A 26,037-nucleotide genomic window follows, 5' to 3' on the forward strand; every position below is an offset into this window, starting at 1 on the left:
AGTGCAGTGTAACAAACCCACTATGAACTGTTATATGTGCTGGATGAGTTTTGGAAGTACTGCACAAGCAACCATACCTTAGCTAATTAAGCACTGCTCTATAGGTGCTAGCATTACTATGTCAGTATAATACAAATGTGGGTTAAATTTGGATTAAAAAAAATACCTAGACTTGCACACAGATATGGTAATGCAATTTGTAATCAACACACAGCAGCATTCTATATACTTCAACTAACTGTACTGGTACTCATTTCATTGACAGATTATTTCTATATTATTTTTATCTAATATTTCATATTTCTAGATATTTGCAATATACAGTACATGCTTACATTCATTATGGTTCTGGACATTCATTATGGTTCTGGAGGTAGCAATGGGTAACAAGCTTCGTCCAATGCAGCATCCTGGAATATGGGTAAAGAAAATAGCTACTGTATTACAACAATAGTCATTTACAAAACATGTAAAAAATATTCTCTAAATTTCATGAAACTTTTAGTTTATAAAGTACAGGTATAATAAAAATTAATAATTAATTTATATCAAGTTACACTCAACATCAAATATAAATGTTCTTCCTTTAACACAATGTATTTACCATTGCTTTGAAGAACACCTTGTTGGCCTCTTGTTCAAATAAATCACGTTCCTCATCAAACTTCTCGCCGATGGTGCCGTTCTTCTTATCTGCCTCGTCCATGTTCTCCAGGTAAAACTATTTGAAAGCAATAATGGCATTTTGTAGAAATTCAAGTTAACTGGAAACCATTTACAAGTGTCCACCAACCTTAATCCTTAGGACCCGGGTGACATTCCAGAACGTCCGCCTGTTTTCCAGGCCAATTTTTTTCTTCTTTTATTATTATTTTTGGAAAAGTTGACTTTTTACTCGATTTATCCCCGTAGGGGGTTTACTGCCGGCAGCACCCTAACCCGGGACTTAAGGGTTACCGTATATGGCGGTGTACAAGTCGACCTTTGAAGCCAAATTTTTAGTGTCCAAAGTTAGGGGGTCGACTTATACGATGGGTATAAAATGATGATCTCTAAAATCATGACCATAAGTGAGAGTATTTCGTATGGCAGGAGGGGCCATGGCTGTCAGCTGTCTGGTCAGTGGCTGTGTGTGGACTGTGGTGGAAGTCAACTGAGTTCAGTGTTATGATTGTTGGGTCAGTCACTAATGACTTTGTGTGTGACGTCATGTATAGAGTGGCTTGTTTGACTGTTTACCTGTTTATGTATGTGTTTTGATGGTAGACTTGGTCCTTCACAACACTTGACAGCTGCTGGAGTTGGGGAGTCAACTTATATGGTAGGTATACCTCTATGACCATATTTTTTTGCTTGAAAAGAGGGGTCGACTTATACGCCGCCATATACGGGTAAGCAGCAAACAGGATACAATACACGATACTGTCATATTGAACACCATTGGCTTTTGGGGTGAAGTAAATTAAGAATAAGTCATCTGTGTGTCTGCAGATTGTAACAAAAATATAATAGACCCTTGCCATTCGCAAGTTTGCAATTCGCGATTTTTACGATTCGTGGTAAGCAGATGGTGGCTATGGTGGCTGAAGGTTCCAAGTGTTCCCTGAAGAATGCAGTGATGGGTAGGGAAACACCGGGTAACACTGAAGTCCATTTATTCGGATAGGAGAAATACAAGTGGTGACTAGCGTGTGCCATGCACGGCCCACGAAGTCAGACTGAGACTGCCTTGCCATATGGCAGCCTCGGGGCACTGTTGCCACATAACACGTGCAGTGTTGCCACGTAATTATATACATAGATGCTACTCGGCACAGTAGCTTATATACAGTTGTACCCCGCTTTACGCGGTTTCGCTTAACGCGATTTCTCATATATGCGGTGCCTCACCAGAACCGAACTTTCACTTAACGCGGTTCATCTACCCATATACGCGCAGAGTGTCCGGCTCGAGACGCTATTTTTAGATGAGTGCTGGCGTGGCTGGTCAGTTGTTTGGTATAGGTATACAGTAGTGCACTATGGTACAGTGAGTTCTGCTATAACGCGTGTTTTGATAACGCGAATTTGCTGTAACGCGATTTATGAATAGAGGAACGATATTTGTATAACGCGAACGCTTGTTTGCTGTAATGCGATTTTTGGTATTAACTGAATATGGTAAAGAAGAATATCTCCAAGAAGCGTTCTGGTGATCGAATTCCCGGTGATGATCGTAAAAGAAAGGATATAACACTCGAAGAGAAGCTCGATGTTATCAACCTCAAAATCACCCTTCTCCCCCATCAAGTTACATTCATATTTTTTCAAGGTAAAGTGTTACATTTACTGTATGATTTCATTATTAGATATGAATGTAACATTTATTTAGACTGTGCTATCCTTTGCGTTAGGCTAACTACTAAATTTTTTCGATTTCGAGTAATCTGCACCTAACCCTATTTTCTCCATAAGCCCTGTTATTTCTATTACGCGATTTTCTATAACACGATATTTTACAAGAACACAACTATCGCGTTATAGCAGAACTGACTGTAGTAAAAGTTTCAATTCGCGGTTTTGCTAATTCGCGTCATTTCTTGGAACCTATCCCTCGCGAATGGCAAGGGTCTACTGCACCACAAATTGTATACTGTATAATATGGCCTCAGTGGTACAGAAACCTGTTTTTAATTTTGTGAAGTGACCTCAGCATTTAGCAAAAAGAATTTATTCAGTATATGGAAACCAATGATCATCAGTTTTGATCCAGTGACTTCAAATTCAACAGGGAATTTTAATTCCCTTGTGATGATAGATTTTTTCTTCATTGTCATCAACCTCAGCTATAACACTCATCATCTCAGCATCAAAAGAGGTGTCTAGGACAGCTGCTGTTATATGGAAATCATAATCCTCAGGTTTAGTACAGCATTTTCCTGGCAAAATCCCAGACATTCCAAGAGATTTAAAAATTCCTCTCAGACGGAGATTTAAGGACAAAAAAGGAGGACACGCCCAGAAAACTATGGATGTAAGGTAACCCTCGGCTACATGACTTTTGTGGGTGACTGTACAATACTGTATACAGCTTCTCCACATTATGCTATCACATTAGGCCAAGGCTTTCGACAGTGTACCCCATGAAAGGCTGAAAATCAAACTGGAAGGGTACGGAATTCAAGGAAATGTCCTAGCGTCGATATAATAATAATAATAATAATAATTAACGGTTTATTGAAAGAGCTTGGCAGCCAGAAGGCTGAAAATATACAGTTACATATTTGGGGAATGGGTTACGAATTACAAATAATATACAAGTGACACAAATAAGACATATAATAACTTAGATGGGGATCAGCTCAAACTACAGTTCATTTCAACATAGTGACAGTGTAGGGAGCAGTGTTTACTGGGAGTGAATACACTGATTTATTACATGTTATTGATAATTTTTACAATGGTTGGGACTGGGCTGTTCTTATAGCGATCAGTTCGTGCACGTATGGGCTGGATGCGGTTGTGGTGTCGAACAGCAATTCTCGGACAGGGGATCTCAGGTGGTAGTAGGGGCCGGTGTCGGGGATGGTGTAGAAGCTTCTTACCAAATTTGCAGATGAGGCCGTGGTGATGGTCAGTGAGAGTCGAAAGGGTCAGTGTGTTGAGCGCTTCTTGATATGTGGAGTAGGAAGGGGAGAGAATAATCTTGCATGCCCTCTTTTGCACTTTTTCTAGGTGTTTACGTTGTGTGGCATTTAGGGAGGAAGACCAGGTGGGGGAGGCATAGGTGAGCTTGGGAAGTATGAATGTTGTGTATACACTGAGGAGCTCGTGTGCGGGAACTCCGAGGGACTTGAGTCGGCGGAGGAGGTGGAGACGGAAACTGGAGGATTTGACAACTTCACTGACGTGTGGTTTCCAATTTAGTTTGTTGTCTATGGTGACGCCGAGGAGCTTCGTGGAATCTACAACCTGGAGTGTGTTCGGACCTAGGGTAATGGAAGGAGGTGGGACAATGTCGGAGGAGAGGTTGATGTGCATAACCATTGTCTTGGTATGGTTGATGGTGACATGGTTGTTGGTGGCCCAGTTTTGGAGACTGTTCAATAAATCCTGAAGGGCGGTATAGTTGGGAGCGGAATTGTTGACGCTGATCCCAATGGTGGAGTCGTCGACATATTTCCAGCGAGCAGGGGTTTCTCTTAGGGCATCATTGATGAGCATAAGGAAGCAGAGTGGTCCCATCTTGGTGCCTTGGGGGACGCCACAGGTGAGTGACTGAAAGGTGGAGACAGCCCCTCGGAAGCGTACAGCTTGGCGTCGGTCACTGAGGAAGTCTGTAAGCCATGGTATGAGACTTCTCCGAAGCCCGAGGTCAATAGCTTTGTTTATGATTATATTGTGGTCGACTAGGTCGAACGCTTTAGTGAAATCAATGAAGGCGACAGCTACAGACGTTTTTCGTTTCTCGAGATGGCGGTATATGTAATCGAGAAAGCTGACAAGACAGTGAGTGGTGGAGGAAGTTTTCATGTTGCCAAATTGCTGAGGGTCTACGACTCCTGCAATATCAGCATAAGCCCAGTCAAACACAAAACTTTCACAGATTAGGCTGGGTATTGGGGTGATTGCAATAGGTCGTAGCTGATTTAAGGATTGTGGGCTGGTTGACTTGGGCACTGGTGATACATAAGAGGTCTTCCAGTCAGCTGGGCATCTGGCTTGACTGAGAGAAGCATTGATGATGGAGCAGAGGGGTTTAGCAAGCTCCGGGGAGAACTCCTTGAATAGTTTCATTGGTAAGTCAATGGGGGTGGTAGAGCGTTTTAATTTTAGTTTGTCCAGGCGTTTTGCTACGTCAAATTCCTCTACTAAGTCAGTGGGAAGGGGGGCTGGTAGGTAAGCAGGGAGAGTGGTTGTGTCAAGCCGTGGGAGCGTCTGGCATATAGTAGCGAAATGGTTATTTGTTTGCTCAGCTGCGTCAACATTAGTGAGGTGGCTAAGGAAGGGGAGGGGGTGTGTCATATTGTTTAGTCCACAGAGTTCTTTAAGCTTACCATACCATTGACTGATGTTGGTCTGCTTCAGGTGTTGTAATTTGGTTGGGTAGTGGGACTTCTTTGCAGTGCGTATTTCGCGGATGACTCTGTTGCGGAGTGACCTGTAGCGGATGTGGTCATTGAGATGAAATGCTCTGTCTCTCTGTTGCATAAGTCTTTTGATCCGAGGTGTGATCCAGGGCAAGACTTTCCACATGACCACAAGCAGTGTGTGGTGATTAATGGCACAAAATCATCATCCGTACCTGTCACAAGCGGAGTACGACAGGGCAGTGTATTGGGCCCGCTGTTGTTTGTTTGTTTCATAAATGACATGCTTGACGTTGTACACTCCTTACAATTGTTTGCCGATGACTCCAAGTTATTTCGGGAAATCAAGAACCAAGTGGACTGTGAAGAGCTGCAGAAGGACCTCTGTGGGCTCCAAGAATGATCGAAGAAATGGCTGCTGAGATTCAATGTCATGAAGTGTAAGAGGATGCACCTGGCGCGTACCAACGGTAAGGAGGCGTATCATATGTCCCAATGGAATGAAGAAACAGGCACTATTTGAGACTGAATGTAAGAAGGACCTAGGTGTGTATGCTGACAATGAGCTGAAGTTCTCGGGCCATTGCGAGTAGAAGGTAAATCAGGCAAATAAATTATTAGGTCTTATAAGAAGGTCGTTCAGATATCTAGACGGACTGTCCCTCGTAACGATCTTCAAGAGTGAAGTGCTTCCCCATCTGGAGTACTGTCACCCCGTCTGTTCCCCGAGATATGCTAGGGACTGTCAGTTGGTTGAAAATGTTCAAAGGAGGGCCACCGGACTGGTGCCTGCACTTCGTCACCTCAGATACCCTGAGAGATTGGAGCGCCTGAACTTGCCTAGCTTATACTACAGACGGGCAAGGGGTGACCTAAATGAGGTGTATAAGCATCTCAAGGGGCACTTCTCAGTCGAGTGTCCTTACTTGGAGCTGGCGGACGGCGTCCGCCGGACGCTCGCCTAACAAGGGGTTACAGCTCAAGATTGAAGAAGCCACAAGTCCAGAAAACTGTGAGGGCAAACTTTTTCAAAGTGAGAGTTGTGAACTCTTGGAAATATCTACCAGAAAGTGTTATGACGGCACAGAGTGTGAGCTCTTTCAAGACAAGACTTGACCAACACTGGAGCAGGTTCAGATACATTCAGGAGCCAGTGCATGCCCAGTACTTGCCAACAGTGCGTAACAGAGACGTGACCAATCGCCCAAGCAGCTAACAAGCTGATCATTTGGTGAAGAGGATAAAAGAAAAGGAAAAGTAATCAGAGACGTGACCGATTGCCCAAGCGGCTAACGAGCCGATCAGTGGTGAAGAGGATAAAAGTAAGTAAAGTGATCAATTATAAGTCACACTAATATGTATGAATGAGATACCCATAAATACAGTACAATAATTAAATACATAGATGAAACTGAAAAAAAGTGTGTTGAAAAGTGACTCCATCCCCAAAACTGCTCATTGAAGAAATTTAGGAGATCACAGGAGACACATAAGTAAATGGACATTATAAGGAGACAAAAATCCTACCTCCCAAGATTCATCACATAGAGCACAGAGACACTCAGACAAGCACATGGAGAGAGGAAAGTACTTTATGTCCAATAATACCAGTTAATGCAAAGTTTGATTGTACAATAACTCACAATTTTATATAAAAAAATGTACTGCAGGTACTACAAAGGTGCGATATGAACCTTACCTCATCAAGAGTTTTATTGAACTTCTGTATTTGGCCCCTGGTGCACTTGGCTGTGTTGCCCATGGCTTCAATCATGCCCTCCAATCGAATTTCTCTCATATCCAAGGGGTCCAGGTGACCATCCCACAATTTCACTTCAATAGATGCACCATCCTGTGAGCATGTAAAGTAAATTACAAGCAATTTAAAATCCACTATATTTGCATTATTTCTAAACGTGTGTAATTAATGTAATTCTAGAAAGACAGAGACACCTAAAAATTCCTGATATTTACTAATACTGTACTACTATACCTACCGTATACTTAATTTAATATCTTTACAGTAAGGTCTCCCTAAAATAGATTAAATGTTGTGCAAGCACTCTAGATATGGGAAAAATACATAAAATATTAAATTACCCGAGAATCCACATGTACCCGGTACTGTAATCAGGGACACTCTAAACATCAACTTGGCTGGCTGAGTTTTTTCATGCACAATTCTCAAGTAATAAGAAACAAGTGAACACTTTGCAAAAACCTAGTCAGCCTTCAGAGATTTTCAGTTAAAAGATACAATATAGAGTACTGTACAGTATGGGAGATTTTCCTGCAGGGTTGGCAAAAAACACTTTTTTAACAGGGTTTTTTTATGCTGTTAGTTTTAATAAGTTTTATGTTTTCAACTGTTTCACTTTCTTTCCAATTTACTCTTACTGTTGCCCTGCTGTTCTCATAGAATGCTTTTACTACATTTAATAGCCGTCTCCCCACCCCATACACTTGTAATACTTCCCACAATTCTTTTCTGTTCACCTTATACACTATTACAAATCAACTATAAATCATTAAAACCACCAGTAAGTAAAACAAAAACTTATTAAAACCAACAAAAACTCTATCAAAACCAAGAAAAAATGTATAGATTCAAAAAACAAAAAAATATACAGGTAGGTATTTAAATTGGCCAACCCTGCTTTACTATACAGCTGCTCCCTGACTTACGACGGGGTTAGGGACCGACATCCAGGTCGTAAGTCGAAATGGTCGTAAGTCGGAAATGCTTAAATAACACATAGAAAATCGAAAATGGGTGTCTCTTTTTCTTCTCAGCACCACAAAACACACACTTTTAAGCTTGCCAGCCATTTTAAAGTGATTTACAGATGAAAATTTTTGTCTGTGTACTGACTTTGGGACTCGAAAATACGTAATATGACCAAATTTTGGTACGACTGAGGCAAGTCGTAAGTGCGGGTGGACGTAAGTCGATAAGGTCATAAGTCGGGGAGTAGCTGATTATCTTAAATATATTTGGAGAAAACAAAAAACTTACAAGGGGTTTCAGGTAAGATTTGTTACGAATGAGGACCTGAGCTGCTGGGGCAGATTCACTCAGTGAGGTGAGCAGGAGAGGGTCAGGGTGGCCAGCCAGCAGTGGCAACCAATGTAACCCACTCATTGCTGACCCACTGTGGAGACAAACACAAAACCCAGTTGTAATTTATAATATGAATCAACATACTTTGTCAGTGCAATACAATAATAATGTAAATATAAAATGATTAAAGAGCACAGCATTAAGTGTCCTTTTTTATTTTATTGACATGATGCTAAGTGAGGCATTGTTGAGGACAGGAAACACCATGGATGAACATTTATGCTACAAAACTAAAATCAAATGAATGATGGAATGAAGGGAAAAGGAGTGTTTGTTCTTGATTCTGGCTTTTTTTTCCATTTTACTCTGGACTTTCCTCTATTCATTCCCACATACCTGTCCATTCTCTTCATATTCATTTTAACTACAGTATACATCTACACTTGATCACTGTCTAATCCAATAAAATTTTGTAGGGAAGTGTCTAGGGACTGTGGAAGGGGAGGGTAGAAACATGGATAAACAGATAATAGCAATTTGTCTCTGTGGGGATAGTGGAAGGAAATGAAAGAAAAGTCTGAGAACAACAATAAAGAGAGAAAAAGAAACAACTGACATATATTTAGAAGGAACACTGTACAGTATCACCAATCTGAAGCAACATTTATTGTACTGTAATGTTACTTATGTCATTCAACAATTTACTAGGACAGTGGGTCTTGAAGATACTGTAATTTGTTTACAATAAGAGTATGGCATGCCTGTGCTGCAAGTGTGGTTGGAATGAGGTTGCACACAGAAAATAAATTTAACCCCTTCACTGCGGGGGCACCACTTTTATTTGGCTAATGCCATACTATTTTATTCAACACAGAGGGGAGCCCATACACAAAGGGCTAAGCACAAAATGGATTATATCACCTGTAATTAAATAATCTCTAATATCTCATTGCAAACAATAAAAGTAAACAACAGGGGAACTGACCAGAATGTGATCACAATATAAAAATTTTAAAAAGTCATCTCTCTATCACCAACTTGTTAAAAATCTGGGTGAAGGTCCAGGCAAGAGGCTCATTGAAGTCGAAGCTGACATCCTGGCCATCTCTGGTGGTGACCTTGCCAGGTGAGGAGCCATTACCTGGGAGGTACTTAGGTTGGAACCCAAACACCTGCACAAACAGGATGGACTGCTCATCATAGTATGGGTGGAGACTCTGTGGAAGTAGTGTTGAGTCACCTGACTGCTGCCTATATATAGTAAATAGTGCTCATTACTGATACTGTACTGTCAGTCTATACAGCTAGATCTACTAACAATACTGTACTGTACTGTTGTAAGTGTAGACCTACAGCAGTATTGACAATAATTACTACACCTACAGCTGGACTGTCAGCCCAACTGCTACAACGAAATACAGTACCTCCACATTTTGAGCCAAGAACCAGCAGACTTAAAATATTCAGCAAATGACCATTTCTATTGACCAAAATTTCCCTAATTCAAATAATAAAAAAATTCACTATTGTATTTTGACAAAATTTCTGAAAATGTATTTCTGGCTCACCACTGGATCATCAAGCCACTGTGGTGCACGCTGATATGAGAGGAAGTCAGCATTCCTTGTGATGAAACGCTGATCATTGCCATGGCCTTCAGGTGTGGATGGCTGGTCCTCAATGTCCTTCCCCGGGAGGACATGGCAGTAAACATGGCAGTAGTGGCCCTCCAGTTGTTCTGTTGACAGCTCAAAATCTCACTTCTTCACATACTCAACCCTCTTACTAGGTGTTAAGAGCACATACAGTATTACAGTACATAAAATTGGCTAATGAGATGACCATTAGAGAAGATCAGATCCTCTTCTCCACTGATATTAGAAAATAAATACCTGTACAATGAAATAACTTTTCACTGTGTGTGTGTGTGATTGAATTGGCTATAAAAGAAGCTTTTAAACCATATGCATGTCTACAGGAAATACCTTAACAGTACTAGCCAACAGTGCATAACAGAGAACTGACGGACTGCCCAACTGTCCGAAGAGGATAAAGTAAAGTAAAGAAGCTAGTTGTTGTCTCACCTGGCAGACCAAACACACCCAGGACGACTGCCTTAAACCCTGCCTTAATGTCATAGTGGATGAAGTGGACATAGTCAATGTCTGGAGGTGGTGCCTTTGTTTTCTTGGTCTGTACCCGCCAGTCTAAGGTCTCCTCCATGTATTTCTGGGGAAAGACAAGTTTTACCTCAATATTAAGGTATTTGAGGACCAATTAGGCATGTGAGGACCAGTCAGGCATGTGTGTACCAGTCAGGTGTGTGAGGACCAATCAGGTGTGTGAGGACCAGTCAGACATGTGTGTACCAGTCAGGTGTGTGGGAGCAAAATTCGTGTGTACATGTACCAATCTATTATGTACAGTCAACCCTCACTTTACGCGGTTAATTCAACCCACGGCGGCCCGCGTAAAGTGAACAACATAACATATGGGATTAATTGAAATAGAGACCGGGCCGACCCCCAAACTCCACTTTTTCAGACACAATACCTACGTTGTAGTAAAAATAACTTCTTAATTTTATGATGGTATGCACACACAATTAATAATTAAGAGAAATATCAATAATATTAGGTTTTTTAACACTAACATTAGTAGAAAAGATGGCTGGGCACACGGGGATGGGGGGTTGGTTCCGAGGCAGAGGGCAGATTATTGGCCCTCACCTGTATCACTTGTATCACTATCCACCACAGAGGCTTGCAGGGCCTCTTTGTCAAACCCCTCAAAGTCCATATAAGTCCATATCCTCACTATAATTATCACTATCACTGACTTGGGCCGGCTGTGGTGGGTGGCGGGTGAAGAACTCGGTAATGTTTTGATGACTGGGCGATCTTGTGCGCACCCTGCTCGCGCCGCTTACACAACATGGCGGATTGCGGGAGAGGGCGGGAGAGATGGCGGGAGGTTTGGATCCAAAAATGGCGCGGCTCGCCAGCCGCTCTCCGCGTAAAGGGGTACACGCATCACGGAATGTGAGCATTCCGGTTTCAGCAGGGTACCGCGTAAACGTGGAATGTGGGAGCGCGTAAACGTGGAAACGCGGAATGTGGGACCGCGTAAACGTGGAATGTGGGACCGCGTAAACGTGGAAACGCGGAATGTGGGACCGCGTAAAGCGAGGGTTGACTGTACTGTATATGACAACCAGCAGGAGGATGTGTTTCACTTAAGTGAAGATATGATAACTCGCAGTACATGGCCGGAGGCTTCTATATAATACTGTGGCATTATTGTAAGGAACGCTCATCACTACACGTTGATACAACATAAGATATAGACGGATATAAATAAGTTAATTGGCTGGAGGACTTACCTGAAGTTCGTCGTCATCAGTGGACACTGTCTTACCAGCACTCTCCTGAGCCCTCTTTATGGTGTCGCTCACCGTGCTGCTCCTGTGGGGATAACACTATCTTGATAATACTGACAGAAGTAGGGTGATTGGGATCTTCCAACTTTTTAATTTATTAAATAATATAAATTATATTTCTAATATAAGTAGAATTTTATTAATACTAGATTTCCTCCCACATCAGTCTGTCCCAAGGGTCATTCCTATATGAAATAATCCCAGATGGAAGCCAACAGATCAACCACAAAGCTCATGGTAACAGTAAATCGATCAGAAATGTGCATAGATATTTGAAATAGTACTTAACACTAGGGACTCGAGCATCTAGGTACAATGGGTGAATATTGTAATACAGTATGCCCCTATAATGAACCTCTATGTGACACACTTAATAGCTGATACTACAGTATACTGTACTGTCTAAAATGCCAATTGCAAAGCAGATCCAATTCCTGTAATTACTACTTAAAGTAAGTGAGGTATTAATGGTGAACAACACACTTGTAGTCCTCCTTGTGGATGTAGTGGCGGAAGAGTCGACGATCGGTGTCGGTGGGTTGACAGTCTGAACTCCTGTAGTAGCCGGATTCATAGGGAGGCGCTGACACATGATCCTAGGGAGACAGTCATATTTCATCACTTTACCTCATTCCTCCATACACACACACTCAACCTGCACCTCCATAGTTGACCCTTCTGTCACTTCAATGCACTTGAGAGGCTCCTCTTACCTTTATCCCCCCCTCCCCCCCCCAAAAAAAGATCTGCCATTAACACCAAATCCCCAAAGGTTATCACTTCCTTTCAAGCATACGCGTGTGATGTATAATGTCACTTTTTTCTTATATTAGGGGTAGTACAAATTCATCGCAGAGCTAGACTGAAAATCAGATCATCAAATCAGAGCATTACCTGAGTAGCGGGGAGTAACCGGATGCAAACGGAGGCAGCTGGAATATGTTCATTAAGGTCCATGTCACTGGGTTTGAGGTTCTCCAAGCCATGGGGTGGGTTGGGAAGGCCATGACGTAGGCGAAGCTGTAGCCCACCCACAATTAGCGTTGGTGGTGACTTAGTGCTGTCGAACACAGGGATGAGGCACGACCCCACCACCACCACATTGCTGCCATGAGATTAAGGTGGTTATTGATGATATGGTATAAATACCTAACAGCCCCTCTTGGTGATTAACAGTTCCCACTGAGGAAAATTTGGAGGTTTCTACACTTTACACAACTTGACGTACATGAAATAATTCTTATGCCAGTAATGGTGAGAAATTTTTTTACAATTGCATTAAAGAGTTCCTTTACCCTCAATGGTGATGTTTACATAAATGTGGCAATGTCACAATGCCAAACTTCTTGAATGAATGGATAACAGTCTTGTAACAATAGAGCTGATTGGTGGGCAAGTTTGGGTGCTGGATGTCAGGAGATAAGGTTTGGGGGTTACTGCCCCAGATGTATAACTGTGAGGGTTACCCCATCACCATACTATCATGTTAAATATGTAATCCTCAGTATCCTGTTTTTATATTTCATGATGACTCTGAGCACACCTGTGAAGATAATCCCCACTGCCGCCATGACCATAGCACCTCACTCACACACTACTCCATGATACAGGCCTACCATTGGGGTTGGCAAAAACCATTGTCAAAAAAAAAAAAAAATAAATAAATAAATAAATAAAAATCAATAAACGCTTTTTGTGGGAAAATGGACTTTTGATAATTTATTCTGACAAAAGCCAAACGATTTTATTTTGGTTAATGCCAGCCAATTTATTCAGCTTAGGAAGGGCCTCTATGCCTTAAAAAGTTAATAACTTTCTTAACATTCATAGGAATACTGTAGTACTTATAAAACACTTCAAATCAGTAGGAGCAGATGATTTTATTCCCATGAAACCTATCAGCTTTGAGATACCCATTAGTTAAGTCATTTAATGAGGTTGGAGTCAAGGGGGTGGGGGGGGGGACTACTGATATGGGGTGACTGACCCAACCAAACTCATGGTCATGTTCTCACCAATATATCCTTATATTCATATTTCTATATATTATTCCCTTCACTGTTGCATTGTTTTGTGTTATTATAATGTGTATCATGCATGAATCAACCTCGACATACAAGTACTGTACAGAAGTAATGCATTATGAATTTTGAGGTTTCAATACTTTGAACCATTGTATTATTCATTGTATGTACAGTATACTATATACCAAGGTGCCAGTGTCCTTGTATGAAGAAGCTTTGTGGTGTATAATAATCATGAATTACAGTAATTTTCTCATATGCATCTATGTGTTCTACGGTATACGGTATTGGTGTAATGGTCAGCATGCTCGCCTCGCAAGCAAGCGGACCCGGATTCGATCCCCGGGCAGGGTGAAACTATGGGCAAGTTTCTTTACACCATTTGCCTCCATCTACCCAGCAGTAGTTAGGAATCTGGATGTTAGTCGATTTGTGGATCGTGTTGTGGGGTAATGGTTAGCCAGTGCAGTTGGTGAGTTGTCTGGTCTTCTCAGACTATTCCTTGAAACTGGGTCATGCAACTCGTTAACTCATGGTGTGGTTTTTGTGTTGGGGACAGCTTAAACAAATTCCCACCTCAGTGGCCCTTGGGCTGGCCATCCTTGTTACATGAGGGGTAACCATTATTATTATTGTTATACAGTATTTCATTTATATTTGAACATCTATTTATCATTAGTTCTGAGCAAAATTACATCTAGAAATATTTTCCAACAATCATCTCCATTGTCACAAGATTACTACGGATTCATTCACAAATTTACTGTAGTAGTGTGACTCAACCACATGTACGTACTGTAAATGTTACCACAGTAATGATCCTGTACAATAAGTTATACACACAAATGTTTATATGCTAATACATGTACAATTGTACACATACTACTTTTAAGGGTTCTGTACAGACACACACTTACTTGTAGTGCTTCTGGTAGCCATACACACGCAGGACAATGATCATGTTAGGATTAAGGAAGACCCGGTCCTCGTTAAGCCTCACCTTACACCTGCCAGGGTAGTTGAGCGCTTAGTTATAAGGTAATGGTAGACAGGCTATCAGCAACTGTGCAAGGTCAAGCTAGTTAGGTTTTTAGTGCTACTACAAGGTCATGTCAGGTGCCTATTAACACTGCATGGTCATGGTAGTTAGGATTTTAAAACCTGTACAAGGTTATAATACGGTAATTAAATAAACCTGAGGGAGGGATAGCAGGTGAAAAACTTACCTGAGGGTTGGGCAGCGGGTAGAGGAGCCAAGTTGGGCGTAAGTCACTATGTCTGGGACTCGCTCGTCCTTAGACATGTACATATTGACGACCCTGGCAGTGACCTGCAGTGGTGAGACATCTATTAGTGGATGTAGATTTAAACCTTCCAAGTGAGCTGCTGTGCCGGGGTACAAAACTATCAATTTAGAGATTTTATAAAGCCTTTGTCATGTGAGGGTCTGAGAAGCGCATGAACAATCAAAAGAGACTAAATAATAATGCAGTAATAATATTTATTCAATAAATTTATACAGGATTACAACTGGATAAACATATTTATAAATTACTGTACGTAGTTATACAAATTACCATGAATATAGACAATATAAGTATACAGTCCACGTAGTCCATGGGAGTATATACAGTTTTCTGTGTGCTGAGACAGTACAGGTAAACAACAATAGTAAGGCACCTTGATTAAGAATAGTCGACAAAGCTGCCAGGTGCTTATGTCCAGGAGGGTCCTATATGCTTAGGCTTGATCTCTAATCAGTCAAAATTTATATGTCAGAATTCAACAAGCATTGCGTTGCGTTTGAACTATCCGAGCCTGGCAGATCACTACCGCAGTACTACATTTTGTAGTATAATAATAAAGAAACTCACTCTCTTCTCTTGCTGTAGCTTCCTTTATTATTATGTATCTCTTTGTTTTAGGTTTAAATTGCTTAATACCATACCCAGTTTTGATGTGGTCTGGTATCTTGTTCCAGTCTATTATAGCAGTAAAGTAGAAAATGTTTTTTGCTTGACCACGGACACTAGGTAATATAAAATTATGTTCACTCCTTCTAGAGCCCTGTCGGTTCATATCCATAATCCTTACAAAGTTTGTTGTTAAATACTCTGGGCACAGTCCATTGAAAATCTTGCAAGCATGATTCAGCCTCAGTTGCTTCACTCTATCTGTCACACTTAACATGTTCAGTGATCTCTTGAATTCAGGTAAAATATGAATCTCACTACCTTGTTTCAAATAATTTTGAGCTTGGATTTTAGCTTCTGTGTTAGAACAGAGTACTATGATGAACAGAAATAGTCCAAGTGACATTGTATGAGTGCCAAGCAAAGGGTCATATGGGCATCAACTGAGAGGCATTCAGCATTTCTATAGATAAATTTTATTCTGGCATCACCTTTTTTAACTATATTATCTATGATTAATACTCCAGACAAACAAGTCAAGAGTTTGTCCTAGGTACAGTATTTTACTGAGGTTATAGTTGAGATGGGTTCATTCCCACATAGTACAAAGAAATCCTTTACCCCTTTAAGTTTTCTTTTTGATCCAAATAATATTGCTGCAGTCTTTGCAAAATGTAGATAATTTGTTGTTAATGAGATCCCTGATTGCATGATTCCAGCTCAGATGATAACTCATTCGCTATATCATTTGGATCTTTACCTAACACTAAAAGAGCACTGTTGCCAGCATACAGCAAAAGTGTACAATTAACACTAATGGGCATGTCATTAACATAACACAGGAAGAGCAAAGGTCCTAGGGACTCCTTGTGGGACTCCTTAGGCTATTGGCATGAATATTGACTATTGCACCAACATATAACATACAGACACAGTGAATTGAGTGATCATTATAAGGTAGAGTTATGACAATGCCCATTAACTGTAAGGCATCGGTTTGCTCCATACATGAATTAAGCCGATTTAATGGTGCTTAACTTGCAATGCCAAGACTAACACTCACCTTACAATGAGTGATGTTGTCTGGGAGGAACCGGACGGCATCAATATAGAAATCACAAGGCTCGGTGGCCCTGGTGGGTGAAGGGAGCTGAGGATCCGTCTTGTCCTTCTCATGAGGCAGCCATGCATTGTGCTCAGGTGGTGGGGGTGGTGGAGTCGGTGTCCGAGGTGGTGTGGGGGTGGGAGGTGGTGTAGGCTCTGGCAGACAAGGAAACGAGGATACAGTTTTTGGTTCATCTTGCATGTGGAAAGAGGACAATGATTCATAATTGCTCTGTAAGTGACAATGATAAAAATTTCTCCCCATATCATTGATAAAAACAAAGAAAATGGCTATGGACAAAATGCTACACAGAGGTACCAGCAAGAACTAGATAAGAACTTACCTGATTCACTCTCGGTGTCTGGTGGAGGCTCCGGGATAGGCAGTTCTTCGTCATCATCACTGTCAGAGTCGAGATCAAGGTCGATGTCGAAGATGCGGTCTGGGGCGAAGGGTAACACTGCCGCTGAAGCTAAGAGAAGAGTCGTTAGTTATAAAGTTTACTATTGGTGGCAGTGTTACTGTCTATTAGAGGGCAGTAGGGAGAGGGAGAAAAACTTGTAAAAACTCTCTCGCACTCTGTCTCACTCATTCTCTCCCTCTCTCACACTCACACACACCTATTCTCTGCCGGTCTCTCTCTCGTGTGTATGAGTGCATGCATGAGTGTGTCTGTGAGTGTGTGTTTAAGATGCATGACACACAACCAGAAAGTAATGAGCTTCTCTGCCAGTCACCTTCACTCCACACCAATAACAGTTTTTGTGCTGGTCTTCCCAGAGTCGTGAGGCCGCGACAAAGGTGAGTGTGTCACGCCATCATGTGTCCAATGGGAATATATCTCTATCATGTCCTGTAGAAACTAATTGTATGGAAACATGATAATGTGAGAAAATAACGAGATGAGTCTAATGTTAACGAGTTGTGTCTGATGTTAGCAATTGTGTATAATGTTTGGAAGAGTTTTAATTTTTTTGATGGTACGTACTAAATTTGATCAACACAACTTTTTCTCAATTTCTTGTCCCATGTTCAAACTCACAAAGAGACAATGACAGACAGTTCTTTCCATTATGTTTGTTGAATCAATCTCGTTAGGCCAAGATATATGTTGGTGACGTTACCAAGAAAGATCAAAGTCAAGCGTCATATCTTATTGTACGAGCCTAAAATTGTTGTCATGGCAATTATGTATATAACCTTGAACTTGAATATTTAGAGAGATTCTGGTGTGTTAGGAGTTGTATACCTTCTTAATACACCCGAGTTTCTTTTATGCTCAGACATCTTAAAATGTTTTTTGCACGCATGCACACAAAGGCTCCAAAAAACAGTATCCTCTCAACAGTGAACCTCTTATATGATCTAGGAACATTTGTTTTAATTTCTACTGTTTATCTCACCTACTGAGAATAAGTGTGAGTATATTTAAAAGTAGAACACTTCTGTATGACACTTACTGAGTACGTCACCACTAAGTGCCTCTCTCATATAACTGTGATGATGTCAACACAGGTCAGGTGGAGCAAACAAACCAAGTAGATCAGATGGATGAGGCGGATCAAATAGGCCAGGTGGATCAGATGGGCCAGATGATCAACTAGGCCAGGTGGATCAGATGAGACAAGTGGTTCAAGTCTCCCAGATGGATCAGACCGACCAAGTGATGTAATTATGATAATGAGGCCCAGCACAACAGCACTCTAGGGGAGGAGGAATGTCTGTCCAATTAATTCACCAGGAGGAGAGTGAGGGCCAGGGAGCTGGTATGTCCCAGACGTATTATTGATTGATTAAGAGTGGTTCATAACACTTTCAGAGGACCACCCTATCCATTTCCTTCTCACTTCTCTCCAATTCACTAGCATCTTCCATCTTTCCCATCCCTACCCTCATTATCGATTCCTCTACTCTATCTCTCTCTTCTCTAGTCCATCCTCTATTCATTTCCTTTCACAACACTCTACACACAACCGATTCCACTTTTATTTTCCTTTCCCGTATGTCACTCTTTTCTTCCACAAACCCAGCAAGCAGCACCCTCTAGTACTCATACCATCACGACCCTCCCCACCCCATTAATCCCTATATACTAGTAGTTCCTTAACCCTTACAACTTTTTGTCTACCACAATGATCAGTCACTAACGACAGTGCCAACCACACCACCCACATCACCACCACACTGTAAGAACCACACCTGGAGATAAACTTACTGGGTCACTCCGAGGTTGAATTTTGCGTAAATATGTTGAACGTCTTGTCACATTTTTAACCTAGAGAACAATTAGTAGGATACACCTATGCCTGAAATCCTGTGAGAGACCTTTAGAGAACACTAAAACAGGTAAACATATGAGCAAAGTGTTCGTCTGACGCATATTTAGGCTTGTCATCCATAAGAAGCAATCGTACAGAGCAAGAATTTCAAGTGGAATATAGAAATTTGAAGCAGTAAGAATTTCAAGAAGAATATGGGATTTTGAAGCAGCTTAGCGATCCTGTGAGAAGGGTTCTGAGCTACTGACCCGTGACATCTCCACCTCTGTTACCAGCAACAAAGATCTCACAGGTCAGTCACTGAGTGTCCTCAACAGAAACCACAGGTGTGTTTTCTTAAGTTGTATGTTCTTCCATTCTTTGATTTTATACTCTTACTGTGGCGGAAATGAGACTATTTGTGTCTGTATATGACTCTTGATGTGGCAGTAATGAGACTGTAGGTGTCTGTATATGACTCTTGATGTGGCAGTAAAGAGACTGTAGGTGTCTGCATATGACTCTTGATGTAGCATACTGAGATTGTATGCAAATGTTTGTACTGTACAGCATATGATGACTCTTGATGTGGTGGTGGTGACTGTGGCATGATTGTGTAACAGTGTAATGCTGTAAGATGGGGGTCCAATACCACATTGGAGGTGAACACAGCTATTTAAGTACTAAGGGTGGGAAATCAAGGCTCAAGAACACACAAAGTTTGGTTCAGGGTTAGGAGGTTCATAGAATTTCTTTATACTGTACATGATACCCACAGGTCTCTAATTTGATAACAATGCTACATTTTCTTAGAAAAACTTCAAAACAAAACCATGTTGTTAAATTTCAGGTGATATTGACTACCTAGCCAGCTGTCATGGAGTGCATGTACAGAGTCAGGCCAGGGTTAATTTCAAACTAAATATTCATAATTTGTTAATCTTAAGATGTAATGTATTACTGTAATTCTCAAATAAATTTTTGTTGAATAAAGTTCTTGAAGCAAAATATCTGTCTTGGATGTTTAGTGAAACCAATTTGTTTAGTATTGTGAGCCTGGCTGCTAATTATTCACGAGTACAGTAAGTCCTCGCTTAACGTCATCCTGCTTAACGTTGTTTCGGTACTACGTAGCTGAACTTTAAAAACCAAAAATTCGTTTAACGTCCCAGGGATCTGATACTACGTAGTTTTGGGTCGTCACGGACTACTTTCTACAGCGCATCACCCGCTCTTGTCTGACCGTGCTACGCTCTCTCGGCTCGACGCGCTACCCTCACTCGTGGAACGTCACAGCCTCCAAAAGCAACGCCAAGCCAGTCTCTGTTACGACTTCACACCATTCATGTGTGCTTAAGTGCTTTTGCTCTAAAACATAAGAACATAAGAATGGAGGAAACTGCAGCGGGCCTATTGGCCCATACTGGGCAGTCCCGTTTACACCCAACCCCTATTGCTCATATAAGCATCCAACCTATGTTTGAAGCTATTCAGCGTATTCGAGTTAATGATGATATTTGGTAACTTGTTCCATTCATCCACTACTCTGTTTCCAAACCAGTGTTTACCTATTTCACGCCTAAATCTAAATTTGTCTAATTTAAAACCATTGTTACGAGTTCGCTCCTGGTTGGGTAGTTTGAGTACCTTTGTAATGTCCCCTTTGTTTAGCCCTGCCTTCCACTTATACACCTCTATCAGGTCGCCCCTCGCTCCACGTCTCTCGAGGGAGTGCAAATTAAGATGCTTTAACCTGTCTCTATACTCAAGGTTCCTAATGCCCGGATTAGTCTTGTCATTCTCCTCTGAATTCTTTCCAAGGATTCTATATCCATTCTGTAATACGGTGACCAGAACTGAACTGCGTAATCCAGGTGTGGTCTCACAAGAGCAAGATACAGTTTTAGGATGACCTCGCCAGTCTTGTAACTAACACTCCTTTGTATGAACCCAAGTACTTTATTAGCCTTGTTACGAGCAAAAACACATTGTTTACTTGGCTTAAGGTTCTTACTTATCATTACTCCTAAATCTCTCTCGCAGTCGGATTTCTCTATGGCATCGTTGTTCATCTGGTATCCGGTTTCCCTGTTTACATCTCCTATACTGAGTACTTTACATTTGTCCACGTTGAATTTCATCTGCCATTTTTCAGAACATTCGAAAAATTTGTTTAGATCATCCTGTAGTTTTGTGGAGTCCTCGTCAGATTTAATAACACGTCCTATTTTAGTGTCATCAGCAAATTTGCTTATGTTGCTGTCTATGCCGATATCTATGTCGTTTATGTATATAATAAATAATAATGGTCCAAGTACTGAGCCTTGGGGAACTCCACTTGTGACGTTGCTCCAATGGGACTTAGTGCCATTAATGCTCACTCGCTGTTTCCTGTCCTGTAACCATGCCCTAATCCATTTAAGGATATTACCTTTGATGCCATGTGCTTCTACCTTTCTAATTAGTACTCTAACCATTCAAAATGGCTTCCAAGCACCCATCAAGTGCTACTGATGCTAGTGTAGTGAAGAGTATATATATATATATATATATATATATATATATATATATATATATATATATATATATACATACATACATACATACATACATACATATACATACATACATATATATATATATATATATATATATATATATATATATATATATATATATATATATATATATATATATATATATATATATATATATATATATATATATATATATATATATATATATATATATTTTTTTGCAATCTGGAAATATCTCTAAAGTTCATCGACTCAGTTAAGCAATGACATCAAAAGAGCATTGAGACTGTACTAAGTGGAGTTGATGCATATCATCAATTAAACAGGAATCACCTAAAACATAGCATCCTTAGCCTATTTCACCCTAAGCATTGTCCCCTCAACTTATTTCACCTAAGATTAAGGTGAAATAAGATGAAGGGCTAATTTTAAGTTGAAACAAGTTGAGGGGGGTTAATCTTAGGGTGAAATATGGTGAGAGAGGATGATAATCTTCCGAGTAATTCATCAACAGCTGCCACACATTATTGCTCCACCTATACGTGATACACACAGTAGGTGCATATTTCTGTCTACTTCAGCGCCCACATTACACCATCGATCCTCCAACACAAGACCATTCCTTAGGTCCTGCTTGGATCATAACACTTCTAACGAGTAAATTTTTACCGTGAGTGCCGGTGATAATCATAAGGTGAAGTGCATTGTTAAGTGCTGGATATAGTTACATGGCTGGATCCTCACTATTAATATATACACTCGAGATAATAATGGTTAGGTTCAGTACTGCATCTACACATGGGGTAGGTTGATACAGTTAAGAAAAAATATAATGCAATGTACAGTAATGATATAGCCTAACAAAACCTAACCTAAGCAAATTACTCGTATAGCAACAGAGAAAGAAGGTTTAATCACAAGAATGTACATATAATTCCAATGCCTATGTCAAGTTAATATACAAGTCCTCTGTTTAAATGTGTTGATGAAACAAAGTATGGCAATGGGCATATAATTATTGCATCGATAGTGTTTGAATACCAGATTACCTGAGACAAACTTCAACAGGTAAGTACTACATTATTAGGCCTCTAATATTCTACGATTCCCAGAGATAGCAGATTGATTTGGCAAGAAGAATATTTATACCTGTACTGTATATATTGTTCTATATATTTACGAGAACAAGTTACTACATCTACAAGCTTGATTAAGGACATTACACGATCTTTACTCCGGAAATATAAAAATTCATTTGATCTACAAATTTAAGATTGAGTTTCCAATCACCTCAATGAAAATATATAATAATTTACTTAATCTACACGGCTCTTAATCTAATGTTCTCTAGTCATCTCTACGACAATAATAATTTACTATACTACAAGTGCAACGAATAACACTTCAATTAATTTCTACAAAAAATAGACACGATTTACTATACCTACAAGATTCCTGAGTTATTTTTTTCAGTCACTTCAACAGCAATTTTTAAAAATAAGTAATACTGTTATAAAATTGGTATTGGCGAGTCATTCTAAAGACTCTTGAGCTTCAGGTGAGACTATTGTGTGTGTGTATGGAGTACCCGTATGAAGCCTGAGGGAGGGGGAAACATGTCCTAGCACTGCCCGGGAGGAGTTTTATGTCTGTGAGTAATAGGGTATAACGGACAGGTGAGTAATAGGGTATAACGGACAGGTGAGTAATAGGGTATAATGGACAGGTGTGTAATAGGGTATAACAGACAGGTGAGTAATAGGTTATAACGGACAGGTGAGTAATAGGGTATAACGGACAGGTGAGTAATAGGGTATAACAGACAGGTGAGTAATAGGGTATAACAGACAGGTGAGTAATAGGGTATAACAGACAGGTGAGTAATAGGGTATAACAGACAGGTCAGTAATAGGGTATAACAGACAGGTGAGTAATAGGGTATAACAGACAGGTGAGTAATAGGGTATAACAGACAGGTGAGTAATAGGGTATAACAGACAGGTGAGTAATAGGGTATAAAAGACGAGTACATCATTGTCATTCCTAAAAAAAACCTTTAATTCATATTACGCTACATAACATTCAAATCCACCGCGCTTGTAGAATCTCAGAGAATGGGAAACATTGATAAAGGCTAACTCACCTACTCAATGTTACTGAATCATGTGTTGTATTGTACCCAGGTACAGTTATATAATATTAATTGTATGTATCCATAGCATTAAGGAGAACTCAAGGTATCCATGAGATGATTGGGAAAGTCCAGTTGAGCCGGACTAGTGTACTGTCGGACTAAGTGTGGATAATGGTTTGAAGGTCATACTATTTAAGTCTGTGAACGTGTAGCAAACATAACTTCCGCAGATATCAGATGAAAATACATGAGAGCAATGATCTGGAAAAAGGATAAATGTATCAGAACTATGTGAGGTGTTGGGAGTGACCCAGAAACTATACTTGAAAGGAAATATCTTGTATGCATCGGTGTGAACTTAATACACCTCGTCTCCTCGGGTGACATATACCCACGACATGTACAGTGATCAAAGAATCTTATGTCTGTGTTCAAATAGTGCAATGTGTGAGGGGAGGATCCCTAATTACAGTTTAAGTGAAGTGGATACCCATGCCATGAACATTCAACTTCTGGTGTGAATTGTTGATATAGCCCACTTAATTTCCTCAAGAACTATCAAGCCCGAACCCTATTCTAGTATGTAAGTTAGGAGTAAAATATGGATTTATAAGACACCAGGTCACAATAAACGGGATAATGGAGAGGTGAGAACCATAAGAATTCAAAGTAAAAATTAAAGATTGGAAACTGTAGGCCTACGCAGCGAGAAGCGGCCGGGCACTGCCCTCAGTAAACTTCGTTCTCCCATCAACTCAGGTCAGTGTCCTCCATCGGGCTACATCCTGCCCTAAAAAAGACTTATATAGCAGTTATTTCAGCTTAAGACCTTGCCTGATGTATAAAGTGAAGTAGTAATGTGTTACAGGGGGTAATAACTGCCCATCAGGCATTATTTCTCAGTATCCTTCGTTCTCCCATCAACTCAGGTCCCACGCGGTTGGAGCACCTTGCTGGGCGTCGGCCAATATCCCTGTGAGCGTCCCACCATGTGAGGTGACTACCAGCTATGCTATTCCACTGTGAACCTGTGGATTCCCAGCATACCACCCCAAATGAGTAGGAATAAATAAGGAAATGCTGAGAAACTCCGCGGTCGTCACTTGGAGCGACCTATAATGCCAGGCGTAGAAACAGTACTGGTATGTCTCTTGGTGAAACCCTCGTCTCTACCCACCGAGGGCCGTGTGCGAACGAGGTGCCTGATATGTGTACCTAGAAATTACAAGGAGTCCCATATTTGCAGGTGTGGAGTATAACAGGTGTGGTGAGATGGTGTTACTATGTATGATGACCTAAGGTGTTATATTCCATACAGGTGGAGCAGTCTGTCGTGTGGAGTGTTATTGTAAGAAGGGTAACCAAAATCATCGTTGTTCTTCTGAGGAAGGCCAACTCATTTGTATTTTACCGGAATGCAGTATGTTCTATAAGGAATAAATTAGTTAAGACATGTTATGGTTTCACCCTTCTTTTCCCTTATCGATCTGGTCAATGAAAAACCTAACCCAATGCCTAGTCCACTGTGCCCGCTACCTAACGAGCTACATACTGCCCAGAGGGGGTCTGGTGGCAGCAGCCTTTAAAATTAAGACTATAGTTAAGTTATTCCCCTTAGAATTAGTGACCCCAGAATCTGGCAGTATAGTATAACGGACAGGTGAGTAATAGGGTATAACAGACAGATGAGTAATAGGCTATAACAGACAGGTGAGTAATAGGCTATAACAGACAGGTGAGTAATAGGCTATAACAGACAGGTGAGTAATAGGCTATAACAGACAGGTGAGTAATAGGCTATAACAGACAGGTGAGTAATAGGTAGGGTGTGACAGTTGCCCCAACTTTGTCCTACAATGCTGTTCAAAATTTTGGTGTTGCATATTAACACAAAAAATACCCACGTGCAATTTTTTGAAGACTCATACATATTTGAGTGAGCACCAGCAATTTGAAAAATAGCGATTTTGCTTATACGGCATACGCGCCTATGTATGAGATTACACAACCATCATAAGGGATATTAACACAAATCATTCTCTCATGGTTCGTTAAGGGGCTTTATCATATATTCACGAGGTATTATTTCTCTAGAGCAAGAAACCATGATTTCTGTTTGGAAACAGATGATCGTTTGCGCTGATTAGGAACGCGGAGTCTGTCATTTTCAACTACTTGAAGGACTTCTTGAAAGCGCTCCTCATCCCTGGCAACATTAAGAAAGTCATGGCAAAGTTTTACACCACGCTCTGCAGCCTCATTGACGACCTGAAGCTTGTCCACAGCCCGTTTCATGTTCAGGTGGTCGTCATGATCCGCCCATTCACTGGCTGGACTATGGATAAACTGATAGGGCATGCCTAAAATGGTGAAGAACCGGCTTGAGTCAGGCCCAATTAGGTCCACCAGGGCAGTGCCACTTTCTGGGACAGGGAGAAGATATGGCTTTCCATAGCCCCCATGATTGAGCCCCACTCTCTTAGTAACTTCAGTGCCT

The 26,037-nt window shown here is 40.8% G+C and overlaps 2 protein-coding genes across 2 annotated transcripts in view; both read right to left on the reverse strand.

Moving 5' to 3' along the window:
• Positions 1-308: 308 nt before the first annotated feature.
• On the reverse strand, positions 309-13,576 carry LOC121867863. Its single transcript, XM_042367987.1, has 11 exons — positions 13,557-13,576; positions 12,464-12,674; positions 12,053-12,165; positions 11,513-11,594; positions 10,215-10,359; positions 9,699-9,868; positions 9,169-9,347; positions 8,086-8,221; positions 6,769-6,921; positions 605-721; positions 309-410 (listed from the first exon to the last, which is right to left on the reverse strand). The coding sequence occupies exons 1-11, from the start codon at positions 13,574-13,576 to the stop codon at positions 360-362; spliced, it is 1,377 nt and encodes a 458-aa protein (XP_042223921.1). The 3' UTR covers positions 309-359.
• Positions 13,577-15,308: 1,732 nt separating this feature from the next.
• Positions 15,309-26,037, reverse strand: part of LOC121867864 — a 50,667-nt gene continuing 39,938 nt past the window's right edge. Inside the window, exons 15-19 of the mRNA XM_042367988.1 lie at positions 16,955-17,083; positions 16,570-16,766; positions 16,267-16,390; positions 15,537-15,863; positions 15,309-15,346 (exon numbers count right to left, since the gene is read on the reverse strand). Of these exons, the coding sequence (XP_042223922.1) occupies positions 15,309-15,346; positions 15,537-15,863; positions 16,267-16,390; positions 16,570-16,766; positions 16,955-17,083 (815 nt within the window). The remainder of the gene's footprint in view (positions 15,347-15,536; positions 15,864-16,266; positions 16,391-16,569; positions 16,767-16,954; positions 17,084-26,037) is intronic.

The sequence above is a fragment of the Homarus americanus genome, unplaced genomic scaffold (genome assembly GCF_018991925.1).
Source record: "Homarus americanus isolate GMGI-L3 unplaced genomic scaffold, GMGI_Hamer_2.0 scaffold37032, whole genome shotgun sequence".
Taxonomy (NCBI): domain Eukaryota; kingdom Metazoa; phylum Arthropoda; class Malacostraca; order Decapoda; family Nephropidae; genus Homarus; species Homarus americanus.

What these genes read in the sequence shown, in the direction of transcription:
- LOC121867863 (XM_042367987.1), bottom strand. Translation starts at nt 13,576, where the DNA reads ATGACCATGAGTTTGGTTGG. An exon ending in ATGACCATGAGTTTGGTTGG is followed by an intron (nt 12,675 to 13,556) that starts GTCAGTCACCCC and finishes ATCTCATGGCAG; the next exon opens with CAATGTGGTGGTGGTGGGGT. An exon ending in AATCTTACCTGAAACCCCTT is followed by an intron (nt 6,922 to 8,085) that starts GTAAGTTTTTTG and finishes ACATGCTCACAG; the next exon opens with GATGGTGCATCTATTGAAGT.